This window comes from Pelodiscus sinensis, chromosome 6 (genome assembly GCF_049634645.1).
Source record: "Pelodiscus sinensis isolate JC-2024 chromosome 6, ASM4963464v1, whole genome shotgun sequence".
NCBI classification, from domain to species: domain Eukaryota; kingdom Metazoa; phylum Chordata; order Testudines; family Trionychidae; genus Pelodiscus; species Pelodiscus sinensis.
Window position 1 is genome coordinate 2790791 of NC_134716.1, and position 22816 is coordinate 2813606.

The following is a 22816-nucleotide window of genomic DNA, read 5'->3' on the forward strand; positions in this document are numbered from 1 at the left end:
CATCCGTAGCTGATGGATGGCTTTGGATTTGGCACACAGGATGACCGGGAATGCAATGCAAGTCTTGTCCAAGAGCAGGTGCATTTTGTCAGCACTGAGAAGGGAGCAGGATGGAATTCACGGACATCTGGGTTCCATGAGGGGGTTTGCCGTAGATTTCCCGTGCCTGACGTGCGTTGCGTCAATAACCTCGTTTATCAAAGGAGCGTGGTAAGATTTGGATTGTAAGCTCTTGGGGGCAGCGGCTGTCGTTTTGTTCTGTATGCACAGAATCTAGCGTAGTGGAGTTCTGGCCCAGGACTGGACTACCACAATTCAAATAATAAATAAGACTAATTTACCTAATGAGAGTCTGTGAAGGAGTTTTCTTATTGCAGGCGCCACCTGTTGGTCAGATGGGGGCATGAAAGGCCCTCTCCTTTCTGAGCGCCCCCTGTTGCCAGCTGCCCCAGCCCTGCAGCGGTCTGTCTCTGTCTTGACTCGTGCCTCCCTACCCCAGCCAGGTGACTCGATTCTGTCGACCCCTTTTGGGGTCCCTGAAGAATCCAGCAAAGGAGCATCCCTCTGGGTTAAGTGAGGGCCTGTAGGTTTCCTCTCAGTTTGAGGCCCTACGGTCTGAAATTTTCTGTCTTCTAGGCTGCTTCCCTGCCCAGAGTGGTATTTCTACTTATTGGAGGATGGAGGAGAAAAGTCCGTTCATAGAATCCTAGAGCTGGAAGAGACCTCAGGAGGTCATCCAGTCCAGCCCCCTGCCCGAGATAGCCCAACTTCGTGCATATTTAAGCCCCCAGAGCACGAATAAAGGGTTTCCTACGCTCAGAAAACGGATCCAACATTTTCTTTGCAACTGAATGTTTCAAACCTTGCTTAGTGTGTGACCGTTCTAACGCAGTGAGCAGGCAGCCTGCAGAGACCTGGCTGAAATGTTAAAACGCTTAAGCCGCCCAATAACCAAGGTGCCCAGTAGTCACACGAGGAAAGCGTGCCCCTAGTGCAGAAGGCTAGTACAGGTCTAGGCACTACTTCAGGCACACGGCTGACAGATTTCAGCACGGCATTAGCCTCATGCAGGCCCTTGGAGCTACAAGCTTATAGTTTGTGGCCAATACACTACTTGCCACTATAGTGTTTATAAAAAGACCAAGATACAGTGCTCCTATACTGTATACAGGCAGACCTGTCAACACCGTACCTGGAACACTCAGGTAAATCCTCGGAGGGCAGTGAATTATTTACATGGGCAGCAGAGCAGTCAAGCATCTATATAAACACATTACCCACTCCTCAAAACACATTTCAGGCTGTGTCTACACGGGGAAGATTTGGTGAAGAAAGTGCTGTCGATATGCAAGTGAAATCTGGTCAAAGCAGTTTTTCGGCCTCCCATTGTCGACATTTCATGGCCACCTTGCTAGCTCACTCCCCTGTCAGCAGATAGAGCAACGCACTGTGGGGAAGCATCCACAGGGCAGTGTGGTAGGAAGGCAGAACGGATTCCTGCACTTCGTGGGATTCCCTCCTAGCTCTGGGAGCTCTCCGTGCCGAGGAGTGTCCAAGCAGCACAGCTGTCTTTCCAGCCCTTCCCCTGCAGCAGCAGCCTGCCTGCCCCTCTGTTCCTAGCAGGGCAGAACAGGATTTGCTCTTTGTTTGTTCCCCAAACGGAGCGGCTCACTCAGCTGTCAGGTACTTCCTGGAGCTTAGCCATGTTACCCATAAATCTTTACACATTCAGTTGTGAGCTAGGCGGTTAGTATTTCACAGCATTGTTAGACTGTCAGTTGTCCCTTGGGAGATTCCTCAGTTTCTCACTGAGAAGTTTGTATGTTTCCCGATGCACTTTGAAAACATAAGATGCAAAGTAATTAATAATCTCAACTTTAAAATGAAACCATCAGTGAATGAATTAAAAACTTAAGATACGATTTTTCAGAAGATTCTATGGGGAAAAACTTTATACCCATGTCAAGTTCTGCCAGACAGGAGGATCTACCTAAGTAGATATTTGCAGGATTAGGCTGTTACAGGGCATATGGCAAAGCCACCTTTTGAAAAGCTCTCTAGGTTTCGAACTACTTGAGGTACAACAAGCAGTAAAGTAGTTCCTCCAACAAAACAAGTTTTAGCATTATACGTGGAGTTCAGCTAAAATTAACAAGTAAAATAATCATACAACTATCAATCACAAAAGGAAAAAAGTACATGAAATGTATAGCCGTTATTAACTGCAATACTACATACGCTCATATGCTAATAAAACAAAAAATAAGCTTATACAGTGACATGCAGAGTCATTACTCAGAAAATGAGATTCTAGGCTGTTTCATTTAATGTGACACACTCAGTTCAGTAGCCACTGTAACAGGGAATTTCAGTAACAGTTCTCACGAGTGTGTTTTAAAATGTCTAATGAAGTAAAGACATTCCGTAGCACAAAGGCAGTTACACCCTAGCCACCATTTGTGCCTTTAAAAACAATTTCTCTCTTGGTCTTCTATCCAGGATGTATCATTTTCCCGGGGGCGTATTCACGCGGAATTAAGCACAGGTTACATCAGAATGTTCTTGGAAGGTTAGCATGAAATCACGCTGAGCATTTATGTGGAAAAATGCATTGCAGAGCTGATGTGGTTAGGCATTGTGTTCCCTACATGAAATCTGTCAGTTCAGGAAATGCAGCGAGAGGAAAGGGAATGTGCCTAGCTTGGGATGCCGTGAAAAACTGTCCGAAGCATTGGTTGCCGTGAGACCGCTCCTCCAATCAGATGACAATCTTGTGAAAGAGGGGTCAAACCATTGCTCTCTTTGTGACGCGCTTGAATGCAAATGATCTGCGCTTAGGTGGCCCGATGTGAAATGTGGCTGCATCTGGATATTAAAAGACCTTACACTGTCAGATTAAACGGCTTCACTTTCTTAGCCTGCTTCCCCGTCCAAAGCTTGAATTTACTTTGTGCCTTCGCTGTTAAAAAAAAAAAAAAAAAAAAAAGGCCAACAACGTGTTCCTGGCAGAGAAACTCACCTCAGCAACGGGAGCTACAGATCTTGGTCTATGCATCGCTCCTGCCACAGCGCACCTGGGATGAAGGATCCAGAAGCAGGCTGGGGGAGAAGTGGTGAATCATAGGTATCTTATCTTGCCTTGTTTGCTCACATGTGCATCTCCCTCCTGGAGCCTGCCAAACGTCCCCATAGCACAGTGATTTATGATTTGGTGGGCACAGTCAAGGTCAGTGATGTTGATTTCAAGGGGAGGGGGGAACTGGTGGGACCTACGATATGTCAATGAATGCCGGATTCTGTGCTAGTTTATTGAGAGACACCTTGGCTCAACGCCCAACTTTGTGATGGCGTGTGGCAGAGGCAGTAGCGTGGGAGGAAGAGGAGGAGGAGTGATACTTTTTTTAAAGGGGCCCCCTCATTTGTTTCTACCATGCCAGAGATTTGTTCTGCTCCTTTGTGTGCACGTCTCAGGCTGGGCGTTTGTATGGAGAGATGCCCGGTAGCAAGCCCTCAAACCAGCAAGGCTGACCACCGGCTCACTGAATAGCGCGCACTGCCCATCCCAGCCACACCTTGGGCCTTGTTTGTTGCTCTATCCGCCCATTCTGTCAGCAGGGGGGCCGCCAGGGCCCGTGTGGATACAGGCACTGCACATGCTGAAGCCTGTACAGCTGAGCAGCCAAGGGGGCTAAAGATCCCCCACATCTCCTGTCTGGTCCTACCCCCCCGCTGGCAGAGGGGCTGGGTTTGGTACCGCCGCACAGCCGGAAGGAGCTGCCTGCACCACGCTCCTCTCCTTTGGCCACAGCATCTCCTGGTAGTTGGACCCTGCGGCTCGGCGGGTACCGATTTCTGCCCACATGCAGATGTTTGTATCCGGGCGGGGCTCTCCGGCTCCATCCTTCGTGTTAACGGAGAAGTCAGAAGGAGGCCTGCTGGGGTGGTGGTGTTTTCCGTCAAGCACCGTCCTGCTTAGGGTGGAATTAGATTTAAAACTACAGGTAAAGGGAAAACCCTGCCCACAGATGAGCCTGGAAACAGCACAGCCTGTGTAGCTCCTGCCGCAAAGTGCTCGTTGTGGGTGCAACTCCTTTGACTTCCAACGAGCAGCCCGTAGGATCACAGCGGTTCAGAATGGAGTCCTTTACCCGTTCAATAAACCCTTTGCCCCTTTCATTGCATGCTGTTATTCATTAATACCGTCTCTGCCTGCAAGCGGCTTTGCAGCAGTTTTTCATGCCCACCCACCGCGGAAGGAGTTATTGGCTTACAAGGAACTTGGAAGAAAACTCACCCAGCAAGAGTGGAGGAAACGACCCTCCAAGGAGCGGCCGTTGAGACGAGGCCGTTCCCAATGGCATGGAGTTCCTTGGGGTTTACGTTAACATCAGCAAGAGCTGTGTGTGCTTTGCAGAAGAGGGCCCTCTTGGAGCCAAGAAGGAATACAGCCTGCACACACAACCCCACCAAGTTCATGCCTAAAAGCAACCGGAAATAAGAGCTGGGGACTTCCAAGGCAATCTGCTGCCCTAATGGGAAAGGAGGAACATTTTAACTCCGTCTCGGCAGAGCTCTTGCCTTCATCCTGAAACTCGGCAAGCCCAAGCAAGTCGGGCTCGCCTGTCCCACACGTCTCCTGTAAATCCCTCCGGGCTCGGGGAATGTGTTCACTCTGCAAAGGTGACCGAGAGGGGCAAACTCCGCAGGGGAAGAGGCTGAGCGGGAATGGGCCATTGTGTTCTCAAATCCTTTCAGTGACCACCCCAAGAAGCATCAACAGTTCACCCTCTCTAGCAAATCTGCAAAGACGTGGACCCATAACCTGTCACCTCCCTGCTAGTCTCCAGGTCCCGTAGAGATGTAAAATTAGGTGTCTCACCCTCCACGGAATAAGTGCTACAGTGATGTTCTTCAAGACCATCTGCAGCAGCTGGTGTTTCCCTTCTGTGACAGGGCATTTATTCATCTACCTAGTTCTATGGTATTAGACCTACAGCTATTGCAAAGGGCTCCAGTTGTTTGAGGACAGTAATGCTCCTTCATGGAGGGTGAGGAAGATACCATGCAGGCCGTGGTCAATGGGGCATACAAGGTGAGAAGCAGGAGTAATTTCTGCACAACCACACAGCAAGTAGTGACACTCAAAGGGCCGGATTGTGAGGTCAGCGTAAGTTCTTCATCAAGTAACTGCTTATTAAGGGGAGTCACGTTGTCCTAAGCTGCCTCCAAATAAGTCAAAATTTTGTTAATGTGGCTGACCAGCAGAAATAAATCAGAAAGGCTCCCATCTGTACTGCACACAGCATCAGAAAAGCGGAGACTAAGGGGGGATAGGATAGAGGTCTAGAAAATCATGACTGGTGTGGAAAAAGTGAATAAGGAAAAGTTATTTAACTTATTCCCACAATATAAGAACTAGGGGTCAGCAAATGAAAGTAATAGGCAGGAGGTTTAGAACAAACAAAAGGAAGTTTTTTTTCCCTCAGCGCAGTAAAACTCTGGAACTCCTTGCCAGAGGATGCGGTGAAGGCTAAGACTTTAACAGGATTCAAAAAAGAGCTAGATAGATTCATGGAGGTTAGGTCCATCAATGGCTATTAACCAGGCTCTGTTTCTCGGGAGGTGGGTGACAGGAGAGGTATCACTTGAGGATTACCAGGTGTGTTCCCTCCCTCTGGGGCATCTGGTACTGGGCTGGATGGACCATTGGTCTGACCTCGTATGGCCGTTCTTACGTTCTTATTACTTCTGTAGTGGATGGCAGTAGGCAACTGTTTAGTCTTCCCTCTTAAGGGATCTTTTGACAACACCATCATATCTCTGGATTCTCAGATATACCTGCAAAAGAAACAGGACCCTGCTTTCTTTACAGTGTGTACACAGTCAGAAGGCTATTGTACTTCTGTTCTACCAATTGAACTGTGGTGTTGGGGTTTTGCAGGCAAATCAAGTTAATCATTGTTATACTTGCTGACAGCCTGTGAGCAAATATTTCAGTAGGATGCAAGGTGTAACTGGAAATAGTGTTAACAGGTCTGAGTGAGCAGAACTCCTCTTGGCAACAATCACATTCAGCTTTGGACCTTGACTGTCAGACTTCATAGCTGACCTGAATGCAAGTCAAAGGAGGTCCGGCACTGGTGAGGCCACGGCTAGAGTACTCTATCTAGTTTTTGGGCAGTACAATATAGGGAAGATGTGGACAAACTGGAGAGAGTCCAGAAAGGATCAACAAAAATAATACGAGGTTTAGGGAACCTGACCTATGATGAAAAGTTTAAACAAACCTGGGGGTGCTTAGTCTTGAGAAGAGAAGATGAAGAACACAAGAGATGCCATAGACAGTTTGGGATTCCTTCCCTTTCCACAGATGCCTCATGCCGTGACACAGAACGGATCAGTGTGGGCGCCATACACAGTAGGAAATGGGGTAAGATGGACTAGCTAGACGCTGGTTGATTCCCTCTCGGCATTCTAGTCTATTGCTGAGGCAAGACTTCTCTTTACGAGAGGCGCTTTGTCTCCCGACAAATTGCGTTTGTGCGTCTGGTCATTCCCTTCTTTCCACCAGTTTGCGGGGGAACCTGACCACCCTCTTCCAAAATGTTAACAGCTGTAATAAAGAGGACAATAGTCAATTGTTCTCCATGTTCCCTGAAGGTAGGATAAGTAGTAATGGGCTTAATATGCCGCAAGGGAGTCAGGTTAGATAGCAGGGGAAAAAACTGTCTAATGGTGAGGCTAGTTAAGTACAGGAATAGGTTTCCAAAGGAGGCTGTGGAATTCCTGTCACTGGGAAGGGGGCATTAAGAATAGCTTTGATAAACACCTGTCAGGGATTGTCTAGGTGTACTTGGTCCTGCCTCAGTATAGGGGACTGGCCAAGAAAGCCCTTCAAAGTCCCAAGTAGCACCGCATTTCTGTGATTCTGGATGGACTGTCCTGGTTCCTCTTCAGGTCACCAACCTTCCAGTCTTTCTTCTCTAGGCAGTCTTATAGACCCTCCTCATTCATACACTCACTACTCCAGGGGCATAATAGGGTCTCCATTCAAGTCTGTCCCATAAAGGAGAGCAGCTAAAGAAAAGAAGCAGAAGTTCTGTCTCTCCATTTCCCCTGAACTGTGACATAAAGAGTCGAACACTGGATGCCCTATCACTTTTTGCCTTGCGTTTCTGTGCACTACAGTCATCTCTTGCACTGTGATCAATCCCTAAATGGTTAATCAACTAGTTACTCTGAGCATGGTGTGGATAAACGTGTCCATATGCACAGGTCTTCTCCCAGGGCAACAATAAATTACATTTTCAGAATATTTTCACACAGGATGAGAGTTATTCTTTTTTTGATGGCTGGTGTGTGCCAATACAAAACCGAAAATAACCAAAGCACACACATGCATGGGCACGTTCTGCAGATGAACATGAAAAATGCTCTTAATGTTCATTTATGCCTGCAAAGGTGATTGGGACAAATGGGTTTTGTGGGGAAAAGTATAATTCTTAGGTGCTAGTGTTTAGGCTGGGATGCTAGCCTAGGATGTGCATAAAAGGAAACATCCAAAAATATGGCCCTAGAAGTACAAGGAATGGATTTTCTGACAGTCTCACAAGCTGTTAACACTGGAACATAGTTGTTGTAGATATGTGTTTCCATAAATGCAGGAAAGACCTTCTCACTTACCAGCAAATATGTTTATTAATCCTCAGTTGTGCCATAAGCAAAGAAGAATCCAGCTCAGCAACCTCAGTAAGAATTAAAACCATGAGAATTAAACAGTCAGGCATACTTTCATTTGGCATCAGGATGTACTAAGTGACCCATTAGGGACCACAAAACAGGAAACGGAGTAGAGAAAATGTTGCCAAAGCTGCATTTGGTACATAGGGAAGACATTGGAGATTCACATAACACAATTGAAATCATGGGTAAAAAAACCCATGATCACTCACCAAATGTGCTATGTTGCTTATGTTCCTTCCTCTGGGAGACAAGAATGCCATGGGTTGGGCAAGGAAAAACTGGTGCTTTTATGGGGGTGGGTGGGGAATAAAATAGAACCTTGGCAGACCACTGCTGCTATATTTACCTGCGCCTCTGCAAGTCCCAGCGATCACAGCTCCCATTAGCCATGGATCACCGTTCCCAGCTAATGGGAGTAGCAGGAAGTGGCGCGGACTAGCACACTGCTTCCCGCAGCTCCCATTGGCTGGGAATGGAGAACCGTGGCCAATGGGAGCTGCAATCACCCATTTTTGCAGAGGCACGGGTAAGTATAGTGGTGGCAACCTCATGATCCCATCTACATGTTTTGTTAGTCTGTAAAGTGCTACCAGACCATTTGTTGTTTTTTCTGTAACAGACTAACTTGGCTACCCCCTGAAGCTTCTGGATCTAGCCTGCGGGCCATTATTTGCCCACCCCGGCTTAATGCTATAGACACCTACTACTTTAAAAAGAAAAAACATCTCATATGTAAATCTTTAGATGTACCATACTGGTCCTTGTGTGCCAGCTGAGAGCAGGCCTCTTAACCAGACATAATACAGCCTTCTTTATTCTGGAGCCGAATGCTGGCTTCATTAGAATAATCACATTATGGCAAAACTGTTTTAAAATCAGAATAACATAGGTATTTCTGAACAGCTGAAACGTTGCTGTTCGGTGTACATCTAAAGCAGTTGATCTATTTGAAACAAAGCTTTCGTTTGTATTGATTATAAAAAGCGATACAGTGTCACTATTTAACAAATGTTATTATTTGTTTAACAGTAGCCTCTTGAGGCCAACCAAAAATGGAGCCCTGCACCATTGTGTTACGTGCTATATAAAGTGTAACACAATTGCTGTCTGTATTAGTTAGTTAGATATGTTTTATAATATTCATATTGCTTACTTTAGCTATTTCCTTTGGCTTGTGACTTTAATTGCCTATATTCTGTAGAATGACAGATGGAAAACTTCACTACAACTTTACCAGTCTGGATAACTTGATGGATCTTCTCTGGAAAAACAAACTAATTCCAGGTAAGGATCTGCCCCCCCCCCCCAACACCCCGTTTCCTCCCCCAAGTCAGTTAAACATGTTGTATCAAATTTTACAGTCATCCGACTAAACAGCTGACTTCAAAGTGAATTTTGCCAAAGCAGATTTTGGTCTGAAATTAGTTCTTTTCTACCTATGTTTGACTCCCAATAATGTAAATGGAAATTCTGCACCCTGGGAATAAAGTAAAGCAGCACATTTTTCCATAAGTACTTTGGCCTTAATCGGAGATTTCTGAACTGAAAACTGCAAAGGAAAAATACCCATGAAGGAACCAAAGAGGACACATTCCTAAACTCATCTCCCATATACAAATGTACATGCCTGTAAGTCACTCTCCAATTTATAAGCTGAGGTGGTAACTCCTAACACTGCTGATTTCACTGACAAGCACTGAATTTGAACAACCTCAAAACCAAAGTAGCTGTTGGTGTGGAACTAGCATGCAGCATCAGAAAAGGTAGCCCGTTTAATGTCACTAATTCCTTGTGTTTCCGAGGGGTAGCCGTGTTAGTCTGGTAGGGTGCATCTACACAGTACCCTTAGCTTGAAATAAGCTACGCAATTTACAAATTGCGTAGCTTATTTCAATGTTATTTTGAAATATCTTATTTCATAATTTGGCACTGTCTACACAGCACCAAATTTTGAATAGCATGGTATTCTGAAATTCTCCCTAATCCTCATGGGAACGAGGGTTAACCGGGATGTTGGAATAAGCCATCTGTTATTTTGAAATAATAGGCTGTTTTAATAGAGGTGGAATAGCTATTTCGGGATACTTCCAGTATCCCGAAATAGCTCTGCAGTGTAGACATACCCTAACTGAAAAAACAACAAATAGTCTTGCAGAGACTAACAAAACCCACTTCTTCAAGCTTGTGTAGTTTCAGATTCTTAAGTGTGAATAAGACGCAATAACCTCCTAAGCTAATCAAATGTAAACCAGCTCATGAAAACAGGGAATTAGACTTCTTGTGTTTATTTCAGGGTTTGAATTGATGGGAAGCCCTTCAGGATACTTTACTGATTTTGAAGACAAAAACCAAGTTGTAAGGTGGAGGAACCTTATTGCACTTCTGGCCAAGAGATACATAGGTGAGCTACTAAATAATCCTTGTAAAATAATCAATCCTTTATTCTTCAAAAGTTCTGAGGTTTATCCTTGACTTCAGGATGCATGGCAGCAACTGGGGGAAGGGAAGAGGTTTCAATGGGTTTATGTAAGCAAGCTAAGTTGATCAAATCTTCAACTTGATTTTGGAAAAAGTTTCATAGAAGCGTGAGCTACTTAAACAACTTGATACAAGTAATGGATCTCAGTACCTTTACATTTCTTGTCTTTTGAGTGAGAAGTTCTAATAGAGGCTGAGAACTGTGCACCTAATTCCACTTATCTTTTTTTAGTTTCATTTTCACCACTCAACATTTAACAATAAAACACTAAAAACAGCCCATACAATATATAGCCCAATTAAAAAAAAATCAGGTTAAGCCAGACTGTGTGGGCTGAACTCCTGAGGATTAGCGCTTCCAAACTGTTACTAAACCACAGCTAAAAGCACTGTACAAAAAACTAACCTTTCAGTCTCACATCCCTAGGAGACAGGTAAAATAAATACCACTACCCTCCCATTTTGCAGATGGGTAAACTGAGACAAGATGAGTGACATGCCCAAGGGCACACAAGAAGTCAGTGACAGTGCTAGGAAGGAGAATAGAAGAAGCGATGGATTTTGAAGACTTACCAAAAAGTGCTAAATCATATCAAAATCCTGGTCATGAGAGAGATAGCCCAATGTGGTGTAGTTGATAGCAATTTGATAAAAAGACTTTGAATATTAGAGGAAGAAAGCTGGTGTTGATAGCCACAGAGAATGAGAGAAAGATATGCAATTTTTTAGTCACAGAGGGTCAAATCTGAGCCAGGCATACCACTACCACTGAAATCCATGTGAGCTGCAGAGACATCTCAATGAGCAGAATTTCCTCCACTATATTTGGAAGCCAATGGGTTGGTCCCAAGATCTCTCCTGGAAGTAGGAATTGTCTGTTGCCACACAAAAGCACCGCATGCAGTCATTAGCTGGAGTAATAAAAGGTCCTGCAGATAAAGATGAACTGGAACATGTCACCAAATGGGACTATTTCCTCTGCAGATCGATATGGGTTGGAACACGTCGCCAAATGGAATTTTGAAACCTGGAATGAGCCAGATCATCACGACTTCGATAATGTGTCAATGAGCATCAACGGTAAGTTTGTGCCTTTTGACCTGGATGTGGGAATGCAGTAGGGGAAAGGCAAGTGGGGTGATAAATTATAGGGCATACGTAGGTATATTCTGTCTTCTAAGGGAGTGGCCCAGGGTATGATCCACCTAACTTCCATTGGTAGCGTGCAGCCCTGGACTGCGTAACATCTCAGGTTAGACATTAACACGAGAGAAAACAGAAATGAGGGTGGGGAATGTGGAATAAGGATGACAGCAGACAATCATGTGTTCTCACCGTTTGGTTATTAACTGAAGCGATGCAATGAGGGTTTTGTTCTGCTTTAAAGCCGTGTGTTTTAATAGATGTGCGCCTTGGTAGCTTGCCCAGGCAAAATCCTTGAGAAGAGTTTCTTGTTACTGACAGTGTATGAAGCCAAGGACGGGGACTTCAAGAACCCCGTTGTGATCGATGTGGAGAGAGGAAGCGGGGGAAAGGCGGCTTCAGACCCATTGTAGGCTGTTAGTTGTGTGTACTTTAATTGCTCCTCGCCTAATGCAGCACTATGAGAACCGGCAGGACTCTTCGGTAACGTTCATCAACGTTTTAAGTTGTAACTATCCCCTGTATGTAATTGTCCCGACTCCAGGCTTCCTCAATTATTACGATGCATGCTCGGAAGGATTAAGAGACGCTAGCTCTTCACTGAGATTTGGAGGCCCGGGAGATTCTTTCCATCCATTCCCAAAGTCACCCATCTGCTGGAGTCTTCTCCGTCACTGCTACAACGGGACCAACTTCTTCACTGGAGAGACCGGTGTGCGGTTGGACTACATAGCCCTCCATAAGAAGGTCGGTCCATGGTTTCCAAGGGCTTAGTAAAGGAAAACGTACCCGAGAGTATTTCTGAATCCACTGTAGTGCTGAGGTGGGCGGGGCAGCACCTCGGGTTTCTGAAGTTCACTTTCAGATTCTGCTGTGCCTTGATCGGAGGCGTTACAGTCCCAGAGGCGTTACAGTCTCTTCAATTGTTCTAACAGACAAACTTCCTTTTACGCTGAATGCTTCCGCACCGAGGCTCTGCCTGAAAGCAACGTGTCAGCCACTTTCACAAGTGGAGGAAGGGGGGAATATACAGTTTTCCCCTTTAAACCAACAGTCTTAACTGTCCATCAACAGTTTTAGGGTGCCAACAGACAAAGCAGAAGTGTTAAATTTGACTGGCAAGTCGGGCAAGCTGATATCTTTTATTGGACCAGCTTCTGTTAGTAGAGGGACAAGCTATACTGGCTGCGGGTCCAATAAAAGATTTTCTCTCACTCACTTTGTCTAATATCCTGGGACTGATGCAGCTACAACACTGTACACAAATCTGACAGGGACACAGGTGCTTGTGTCACCCATGGACTGCTACTGTGACTGTCTTATGCAGTAGAGGTTCCCCAAGGTTTTTGAGGGCAGGGGAAACGTACGGCAATCATTTACCCACAGCAATGATTAATGAGCAATGCTGACTGCTCCCGAGCAATCAGATCCTTAGAGGGTGCCGTGCATGTGGGTGGATTTCTTTTAAGCTTGCATAGCATTATACAAAGTCGTTACCGTCCATACATGAATCCGTTTGCTATGACATGGCGTGTACATGTAATTGTAAGCCTCGACCATAATCGCTGTTTTGCTTTTGTTCTTACACCAGTGGATCACTGGCTCTGTTTGAATCAATGCTTCACCGTTTCTGATATTTCGGGAGAGTTGCGTGTTGATTTTTCTGAATTGCTACATGTACTTGTGAGGCGGGGGTGTATACCATTACAGACATAAATAAGGGGGTGCAATCAAATCAACTTGAGAACTACTGTCCAGAATACCCTCGATGGCACTTTGCTTCTGTCACAAGGGGGCGCTGCTGCTGCTCGGGTGATCAAGCCAAGCAAACAGAGCTCCTGATCATATCTTATAACCGGCTCACAGAACAAGAGACCCACAGTAGACAGATTGTACCCTTGACACGTTTATTGCAAGCAATTCAGGAGGAAATGTTAAAAGCACTATATGTATATTTAGTATTTAAACAATTAAAACAAACAGTGAAAGACATTAAAAGGCACTGCAAACATAAAAAGGCATTAAAAGCAATAATTAAATGGAATACTTAACAATTTAAATCTAATTTTTAACCCAATGTAGAAGCCTAATTCTTAATCCAATTTAACATACACACACTCACCCTCTGGGGCTGGCCGGACCCCAGGGAATATTGGTTAATTTGGTTAAGGCAGAAGTCCGACGTGCATGTCACCCCAATACAGCTGCTCCCCAAGTTGCGATCGGTCAAGTTACGACCGTTCGCACTTACGACCAAAGCTCCCATGGAGCGGCCGTAAAGGCTGTCCCCAAGTTACGAACGCGACCCACGCTTACGAACAGCACGGCTGCATGTAACTCAATGGGGTCCGAGTTACGAACAGCTCGAGTTACAGCCAAGTGTTTAGTCCACAACTCGTTCGTAACTGGGAGAGAGGCTGTATGCTGAATCGATGGACTCCAACTCTTGGGACAAAATGGTGTGGTATATATCCCCTTGGCAGGGGCCAGTCCAGTGAGATGCCATCCACGGGTTGCACACAGTCCAGGTGGGGTGATGTCCATTAGTGACACCCCCTTCTTCTTACTGGTACATCCACGACCGATCCAGAAACACCCGGTTTTTGCACCACCCAATTTTGCTTGTCTCACTAGGAGTGAGAAATAATGTCCTGTCCTTGGTTAGATTCTTCCCTTGTTACTTTTTTTTCTTATCTGCAAATGCTGGAAAAGCTGCCTCAGCACAAATACACAGTTCTTTTATTTCACACGGTTCTTTTCTTAAAGTTGTAAACAAGTCCATAATCGTCCGGGGTTCTTGCCTGGGCCTTAGCATAGCCTCTCTTCAGCTCACTTACTGTTGATTCACTCATGCTAACCATTCACACTACCCATGATTCGTGACACTTCCTCACTGTGGCTTCCGATTGTTACAGGGAGCTGGAAGTTCTCTATACATCTTAGAGCAAGAAACAGAAGCAGTGGCACAAATTCAGAAGTTGTTCCCCAATTTCACCTCCGTTCCTGTATACAATGACGAGGCAGACCCACTGGTGGGATGGTCAGTTCCACAACCGTGGAGAGCTGATGTGACCTACGCAGCCATGGTGGTGAAGGTAATCCATCGCTCGCGTAGTGCCTTCTCCTGATAAGCTCGTCTGCAGAGCAAGTGTGTTGCCAAAAGACTGTTTTCTTAGGTTGCTGAAGGGATTTCAGGAATGGACCTCGGGGGAAAAAATGACAGGCCAAATCCTGGGGTTCTTGCTCTGTTCTCGCACTCTGTTTTTTCAGGCAAACTCCGTTTGAAGTTGGTGGGAATTGATTTGGTCAAGATTTGGCCGTACAAATGAAGGATGCAGTAGCAAGAATGAGGTTTGCATTTCATAGAAGGTTGAGTGTGAAATTTCCCAATTTCATGCCTTAGGAACTCATTTACGGCAGTCTCGTACTCTCACGTGGTTGGCTGCCTTCCGGAACCTTGTCGGAAGAGCACAGAAGATGGGCTTGTTTACTAATAGGCTTTTTGTCAGAGTCAGTTAGCTTTCCACCGCAACAGCCTGCGTATGACCTACTGCCTCCAGACCAGAGGTGGGCAATACACTGGAGGTGGTTCACAGGGTTAGCCGCTGGCAGGCCACCAGTGCTTTATTTACCTGAGCATCTGGCCCTTGCAGCTCCCATTGGCTGCAGATCACCATTCCAAGCCAATGGGAGCTACGGAATCCTGTATGCTGAATAGCAGTTCAGCAGAAATATGGCCGTTGTTAGCATATCAGCAAGAAATTGTTCCCCTCCCCCTGGCATGACTGTCAGTTTCCCCCGTTACTTTCCAGATCATCCTCCAACATCAAAACCTGCTCCTTTCCAAAGCCAACAACACGATCAACTACACTTTGCTGAGCAATGACAACGCCTTCCTGAACTATTACCCCCACTACTTCACCCAGAGAACACTGACCGCGCGATTTCAGATGAACAACACCAAGCCGCCGCATGTCCAGATGGTGAGGAAGCCTGTGCTGACGGTGATGGGGCTGCTGGCGCTACTAGGTATAGTCTATGCTTGTTGTCAGTCACTAAATGCCAATCCCCAGTCACATCTGTCAATAGGGCATCCACTTCCTTCTTCCTGCTGACACCGGGTTGGCTATTTCCTCCTCCCCGTTTGTCCAACGGTATGTGCCACAAGGAATGGAGCTTCTACATCTTCCCCCAGGAGTACTGGGGTCAGGCTGTTTTCCTGACAATCCGCTGTTCCTTCTACATTGATCCCATTACTTCTATTTATACCCCCACATGCCTCCTTGGTCAGGACCTTTCCTTGGTGTACGTGGCCTGGTATCCACCCGGTCCAGGGCCAGTTAAGCTATGCTGCTCTTTAATAAGCTTTCCAGCCTCTCAGTCCTGCTGAGCTCCTGCCAAGGTGTCAAGCCAGGCTCTGATTCTCTTAGACACATGCTTAAGTCTTATTGACTGAAAATTGCTTTAGGCATGTTGTACCTCAAGACCCCGCGTGCTAGATGTGGTACAGATGTAGTCAGATTTATGCTGAAGTGCTTTGCAGAATCGGGATTGTATTTCCAGAGCTGAATCGTAGCACTGGAAGGGACTTCAAGAGGTCATCAAGTCCAGTCCCCTGCCCTCGTGGCAGGACCAAGCACCATATCAACCATCCCTGATAGGTATTTGTCTTACTTGCTCTTGAAAATCTCCCATTGTATAACTGAACAGTTTCAGCTATACAATTGACTTCACCAGTGCTACTCCAGAACAGAACATACGAACGGCCGAACTGGGTCAGCTCAAAGGTCCATCCAGCCTGGTATCCTGTCTGCTGACAGGGGCCAATGCCAGATGTCCCCAGAGGGAATGAACAGAACAGGGAATCAACAAGTGATCCCTCCTGTCACCCATTTCCAGCCTCAGACAAACAGAGGCTAGGGACACTATTTCTACCGATCCTGGCTAATAGCCATTAATGGACCTAATCTCCATGAATTTATCTAGCTCTTTTTTTAACCCCGTTAAAGTCTTGGTCTTTACAACATCCTCTGGCAGGGAGTTCCACAGGTTGACTGTGTGTTGCATGAAATACTTCCCTTTGTTTGTTTTAAACCTGCTACCTATTAACTTCATGTGGTGACCCCTAGTTCTTGTGTAATGGGAACAAGCCATTAACTTCTCCTTATTCACTTTCTCCAGACCTGTCATGATTTGATAGACCTCTATCATATCCCCCCCCCTTAGTTTCCTCTTTTCTAAGATGAAAAGTCGCAGTCTCTTTAATCTCTCTTCTTATGGGACCCGTTCCAAACCCCTAATCATTTCTTGTTGCCCTTTTCTGAACTTTTTCCAATGTTAAGGTATCTTTTTTGAGATGAGGTGACCATATCTGTATGCAGTATTCAAGATGTGGGCATATCATGGATTTATACAGAGGCAATAAGATATTCCCTCTTGCTGTCTATCCCTTTTTTAATGATTCTGTGTGGGTTTTTTTTGACTGCTACTGCCCATTGAGTGGATGTTTTCAGAGTCAGAATCATGCTGATATAACCAAGTCATCTAGAACTCAGCACTGTATAGACAGTTAGGTTTTTCACCTTTTCACAAGGTCTACAACTGGTCTAGGGACCTTGTATGATAAAAATGTTTTTTACTTTCAGGGGAAAAGCAAGTTTTTGCAGAGATTACCAGCACAGACAAAAGGGCCAACGCCAACACCGTTGGAGTGCTAGCCTCCGTGCACATCCCTGCTGAACGAGGGACTTCAGACAGCTGGCAGGCCGCCATACTGATCTATGCTAGTGACGATACCCAGACATCAGCTAACCTCACTGCTGTAACCGTGAACGTCACCCATTTCCCCAGACACGCAGGTACACAGGCGGTGTATAAAGATTTGGGTGAGGTAGCCCCAGGAAGAGATTCATGGATTTCCAAAGCGTTCCTTTCATCACTGAGATCACATCTAGCGTTTGTATATTACCAAGCAGATTCCATTTTGACTGGAGATCTCTTCTTACTGGCAGCCCCAGATTGTTTGGGGGCGGCGGGAGATCTTAGGGAAAGATTGTGGACTCGGACCCTGGAGATGCCTTTAATTCTACCGTTTCGGAAACAATTGAGCCCAGCTGCCCCAAGCCAGATCTTGCTGAGCCCACAGGGACTGCTCACAATATAACCAAGATATTGAATATTACACAGTTACAGTTTGCTGGTTTTCTCTTCACCCTTTGCTGCTGGTGCCCAGCACTTGTGAAAGTCGAGACACTTCTATTTAGGAGCCAAGATGGGAATTTCAGAGCACAGCATTAAGGACCAAGGCTTGCAACTATTTAGTCTTAGGAACGTGTGAACATTTTACCCCATGTCCCATTCACTTTCAATGAGATTCAGGCTCCTAAGTCACTTTGAAAAATGGGACTTGGGTTCCTAAGCCCTTTCTGCACTTTTGAAAGTTTTACCCTTCATCTTTACATCCAGAGCAGGAGCTTTACGTGTTTCCTTTGTGTCTCCAAAAGAGCTGGTATACGTGACATACTACCTGGACAACCACCTCACCAATCCCTATTTGGAGTGGAAGAAAGGAGGCAGCCCCGACTTTCCGTCTGCAAAGCAATTCCGACAAATGAGGGATGCCGAGGTAGGAGGCGTATGCTGTGGGCACGGTCACAGTGCCGACGCACTGTTCTTCCACCGGGGTCTCTCCTGGGGGATTATTTAGGGCACTACGCTTAGTATGGACCGAGCCACATGGTTGTCTTCTCTTTCCTTCTTGATTCCCGTGATAAGACTAGGCAGGTAGCAGCATTCCAGCGTGCTATCGGCTGAGCCTGCCCCTACCAGGAACCGCAGAGAAAACCCTTTTGTTTGTGTCTGCTCTTTGCTTTGTACGTTAGACTTTACATCTACCTCCACAATCATCTGGGTCAGAAAACGTAGGACTAGTCTCAGACAGAAGCAACAGAGGTCTGGCTTCTAACGATCGCTGGAATTCTGCAGGCTCTGGACGCTTTGGAACAAGCTGTACACGGCCCTTGCAAAAACCAATAAATCGTACTCAACCAGCAGTGAGCTCCAGCAAAGAGCAACCAGCCAGCTGGTTTGTGCATGGCTTCTTGCACTTCATGTGGTCCTCAAGGGATTTGTCCAATACTGGCAAATCCAGGCACACACACATGCACAGGAAGAGGTCTAATGCTCTTAGCTGTCTGCGGCTCCCAGTCACCCCCTGTACTAGCCACAGTGGCCTCCCAGCAGTGTGTCTGCCATTTGGCACACATCACAAGGTTATTGGTGTCCTTCTTTTCCTGTATTCAACATCACCGAACTTACACACCTTAGCAGCTCGTATTCTCATCTTTGACCCCCGAGGGCACAACCCACATTTTGGGCATCTAGATCCTAACTAATTAGTCAGGCAAACAGGCCTTTCACTCACTGACTAATTAGATCAAGTAGACTAGAGTTTAATGTCAGTAGACATAATGGTGCGTATCAATTTCTGTACATAACGCCACCGTTCTGCTTCGGTTTTGCAGGGCCCAGTGGTGAGAGGACCATTCCCGTTTCCTGGGGACGGCCGCCTCATCATGAAACAGGAGCTGCCAGTTCCATCCATCTTCCTCCTCCACATCTGTGCACGACCTCGCTCGGCTCCCAATCAAGTACGTCCCATGATTCAGTGGCAGGGTGAAGGGGGGGGAACTGAGTTTGAAACTGCTCCCATGTGGGCTGTTGGAACCCTCAGGGCATGTCTACACTGCGGTTCAAAACCCAGCTGGCTCAGGCAAAGGGACAGTTTAACTTCAGTGACCAAGTGATGCCATGATTTCTGTTCAGGCGAGCCGATGTACTCGCTGGGCCCTGTGGCAAGGAAGGTGGGGCCCGGCTCTGCACTCTGGGAAGGGTGGGGCTGTGGGTGGGGCTGGCGCATCAGCGCAGCCTGGGCTGCCCCTCCCCCAGCAGCACCCCGGGGCTCTGCCGTGCGCCGAGTAGCGCTCTGGCTGCGATTTAAAGGGCCAGCGGGAGAGCATCGTTTAGAAACGGTGGGAAGTGCAGCATTTCAGAGGCTTGGAAACGGGCCAGGAGCTTTGAGGCAGGAAAGCCAAGCGCCAACCATGGCATTGCAGCTAACGGCCCACAGGAACGTTCCATCCCCGCGCACAGCTGCGTGACACCCCTGAGGCTGGGAGGCACTGGGTACCGGCCGTGTGGGAGTCAAGAGCACTGGACTACCGAACGGCCAGGCCAAGCAGCTGGAGAAGAACCACCTAAAACCGAGGTTCAGTCAGGACTGAGGTGTCCCAAGAAAGGGAATGATTCCCGCTGAAATCAAAGGGCGCTCCCTGGGGAAAAGCCTTCCATATTTCGGAACCCACGTTTCAGCCATCCGTTTACTTCAAAATAGTTACACCAAGAGTTTGTTGTAAGAGGGTTAAAGGGGACCTGATGCTGCGGCAGCCTCGGAGCCTTATGGGAGCAACTCCCCTCTTTCAGGGATGTTTACGGGAGCTTCTTTCCGCCTGCAGGTGACAGGTGTTCACCTGATACCGCTGACCAAGGGGCAGGTTGCAGTAGGTTGGGACGATGGCTGTGTGGCTTCCAAGTAAGTGCGTTTTCCAGCCCGAGGTCGAGGTAAGAGCAGGGCGCAGACATACCCTTATCCGACCGAGGTCTCTCAGAACTGAGTGACGTTTACTCTCCCAGCAAAGAGCGAGGCACGATCCCTGGAGCTCTGACAGGTGTTTTTCTGAAGCACTTTGCACAGTAGCTTTCGTCGCCAACACGGCTGTTAGGACCCGTGTGCGATGCCACCAGGAGGGAACCTCCACAAAAGTCTCTGTACTCAAAGCTGTTGCTTTAGCCAAGCTTGTCAGCGTTGCCCTGGCGGGAGGGGGGGTGGTGTATCGTGAGGAATGCAGAGCTAAAGGGGAATTGTTGCATCCACACCAGCAACCAACCCATATACCCTCATGTGCAGACGGGGGATACAGGACAGCCGACTCGGTGCATCCTTTGGGGGCTGGCTAGCCTCTCCCCTTCCCACCTTTGGGCCTGTGAGATGCTGACTATCTCTACAGAGGTGCTTAGCCTGGTCTCTCCCCCTAGCGTCTGGGGAAGCTGAAAGGGGCTGCCCGGTTTGTCAGAGCCTCTCAGGCCAGTCAGACAGGCCTAGGGGTTGGCAGGTGTCCGGTTTTCACCTGGACAGTCCGATATTTGTGGCCCGTCAGGTAAAAAAAAAAAAAAAAACAACAACAACAACAGAAAATACTGGACATGTAAAATGTGACCTTTTTTTTTTTTTTTTGCTCACCAACTTTGTTCTCCCGTTTTGTTTCGTTTTTGCTCAACCAATTTTTTTCCTGCCATGTTCGGGATTTTTTGTGAAAGCATCTGGCAACCCTAGGCAGGCCCGGTGCTTTGCTGTGGCCTTTTTGAGCCATGCCCTGGCTTGCGTTTGTAGGGTCTGCTGCAGCACCGGGTTTGCCTGATCAGTTGCCAGCAGCCCCGAGCATTTCTCTCCCTCCCCTCTCCTGCAGACACCTGACAGAGAGGGGTCAGCATGTCTGCCCCGTGGTCACCAGACGCCAGCTGAGGTGTTTGGTTTCCTTCCTAGATGTCTGAAGACTTTCGAAGTTGAGTTCTCGCCAGACGGAAAAGCGTACGAACGGATTAACGCCAGAGATACGATCTTCACTCTATGGGTCTACAGCCCAGGTAAAGCCGGAGCTCAAACTCCATGTACTCTGTCCCCTCCGCATTCCCACTCTGTGGAAAGCCTGCACAGCGCTATTTGTCAGTAAGTTTAAGGAATACTGAGCCAGGGAGTGTGTTCCCAGGGCTTCAGTGCCAAAATTGAAGCCAGGCCTCACTCCTGGGGATCTTACCCTGAGGAGGCAGCCCTGATGGTGAGCAAGTCCCAGGCACCATCGACAGTGGTAGCACCATCTGTTTGCAAGGACGCGAGCCGGAGCTCCTTGCTCAGTTTTCACTGAAGCAAACTCCCGCTGATGACAACAGGCGTTTGCTTGAATGCAAGAAGCACCTCGGTCTTTGGCCCCAGTGTTGCTAGGGTTGCCAGGTATCCGGAATTGACCCAGACAGTCCAGTATTTTTGCCTCCTGTCCGGTAAAAAAAATTCATAAAATACTGGACACCTAAAATGTCCGGTATTTTCAGATTTTTTTTCCTGGCCAGGAGGTGAAAATACCGGACACCTGGCAACCCTAGTGCCTGGGCCCAGCCTCCCCCGCCCCCTGACACCCTCAGCCCTCTGTCCCCAGATCCCATGCTTACCTGGTTCCACAGGGAAGCTAAGTTCTGGCTTGAACAAGAACACAAAATGGCTGCCGGCAAAAAGCCTAAAGACCAAGGGGAAGCAATGCCTTCCCTGGGTCTTAGTGCTCAAGCGCTCCCTTGTTCCTATCCCTATTCTAACTCTGCACTCACTCTGGAAGGGGCCATGCTGTTTTATTATTTATTTTGCTTAATAAGTCTCGGAGTCCTTTTTGCTTGCTCAACAACTTTGGTCTCTCCCCGCTTTTTTTTTCTTCAATAGAATTTTTTTCCCAGTGTTTTGGGGGTTTTTTTTTGGGGGGGGGGGTATTTGGTATTTTTGGTTCAACCATCTGGCAACCCTAGGTGTTGCACTGCCACGGCAGATGGAAGGACGGACTGAGAAGGGAAGCCCATGCCCGATACTGCTGCGTGGAGTTATCCACGGTAACATTTCTTTTACTCCGTGCCCCACATGCGCATGGTTCTTTACAGCCCAGGCAGATCTGGGCCCTGTCCCAGCACTTACAAGGCGAAAGCCGGATCCTGTGGGGCCAGCCTGCCAGCGAGGGACAGGCAGAGCACACTGTCCGTCCTCGGGCGCGGGAGCCAGCCACACCAGCTCTGCACCTGCAGAAGACTCACGCACGCTGGGGGCTGTTCTCAAGCAGGAGTGTTGTGCACTGAACTTTGCTAACTGTTTTTTAAAGACAAGACACAGCTCTTCAGTGCATCCCCTGCACCGTCTCCCCCCAGGAGGCTGCGTTCTGTAGAGAGCAGCAAGGTGGTTGTCCCCAGCATGGCTGCATGCAGCTGCCAGGCGCTTTTCATGCAGCCACAGCCTGCTGGGGAATGCCTATGAGCAAAGCAGCATTACCCTGCAAACATCACTTTTCACAGAAACAGACTTACAAGCTAGCGAGTCTCAAAAACCACTGCAGCCCCCCAAAAAGCAAAAGAAGCAATAACCAGGAAAGGACGAGAGCATGCAAAGCAGCTTGTGTGTTTCTATTCTCTTTAGCGCCAGTAAAGTACAGACACAACTGTATGTTATTATTCAGTCTGCAAGGCTATGCAACGCTGCTAGATCGACACTGCCATGTCAGGGCTGACTTTAGGGGTGCTATGGGGCTGGAGCAACCCCTGGGGAAAAAATTAGCAAATGCTCAGTTCCCCAGATCCCCCTGTCCCA

The 22816-nt window shown here is 47.4% G+C and overlaps 1 protein-coding gene across 3 annotated transcripts in view; it reads left to right on the forward strand.

Moving 5' to 3' along the window:
• Positions 1-22816, forward strand: part of IDUA (alpha-L-iduronidase) — a 38834-nt gene that overhangs the window by 15588 nt on the left and 430 nt on the right. Inside the window, exons 1-12 of one of the 3 annotated variants that reach the window (XM_075931297.1) lie at positions 8945-9027; positions 9105-9372; positions 10037-10144; positions 11206-11301; positions 11909-12111; positions 14280-14459; positions 15177-15393; positions 17010-17222; positions 17868-17989; positions 18888-19013; positions 19878-19954; positions 20966-21066. In XM_075931297.1, coding sequence (XP_075787412.1) covers positions 10048-10144; positions 11206-11301; positions 11909-12111; positions 14280-14459; positions 15177-15393; positions 17010-17222; positions 17868-17989; positions 18888-19013; positions 19878-19954; positions 20966-21066 — 1432 coding nt within the window. In that variant the 5' untranslated portion in view covers positions 8945-9027; positions 9105-9372; positions 10037-10047. Of the gene's footprint in view, positions 1-8944; positions 9028-9104; positions 9373-10036; positions 10145-11205; positions 11302-11908; positions 12112-14279; positions 14460-15176; positions 15394-17009; positions 17223-17867; positions 17990-18887; positions 19014-19877; positions 19955-20965; positions 21067-22816 lie in introns of those variants that run through there. The other 2 variants (XM_014579557.3, XM_075931298.1) reach the window with 2 other exon arrangements.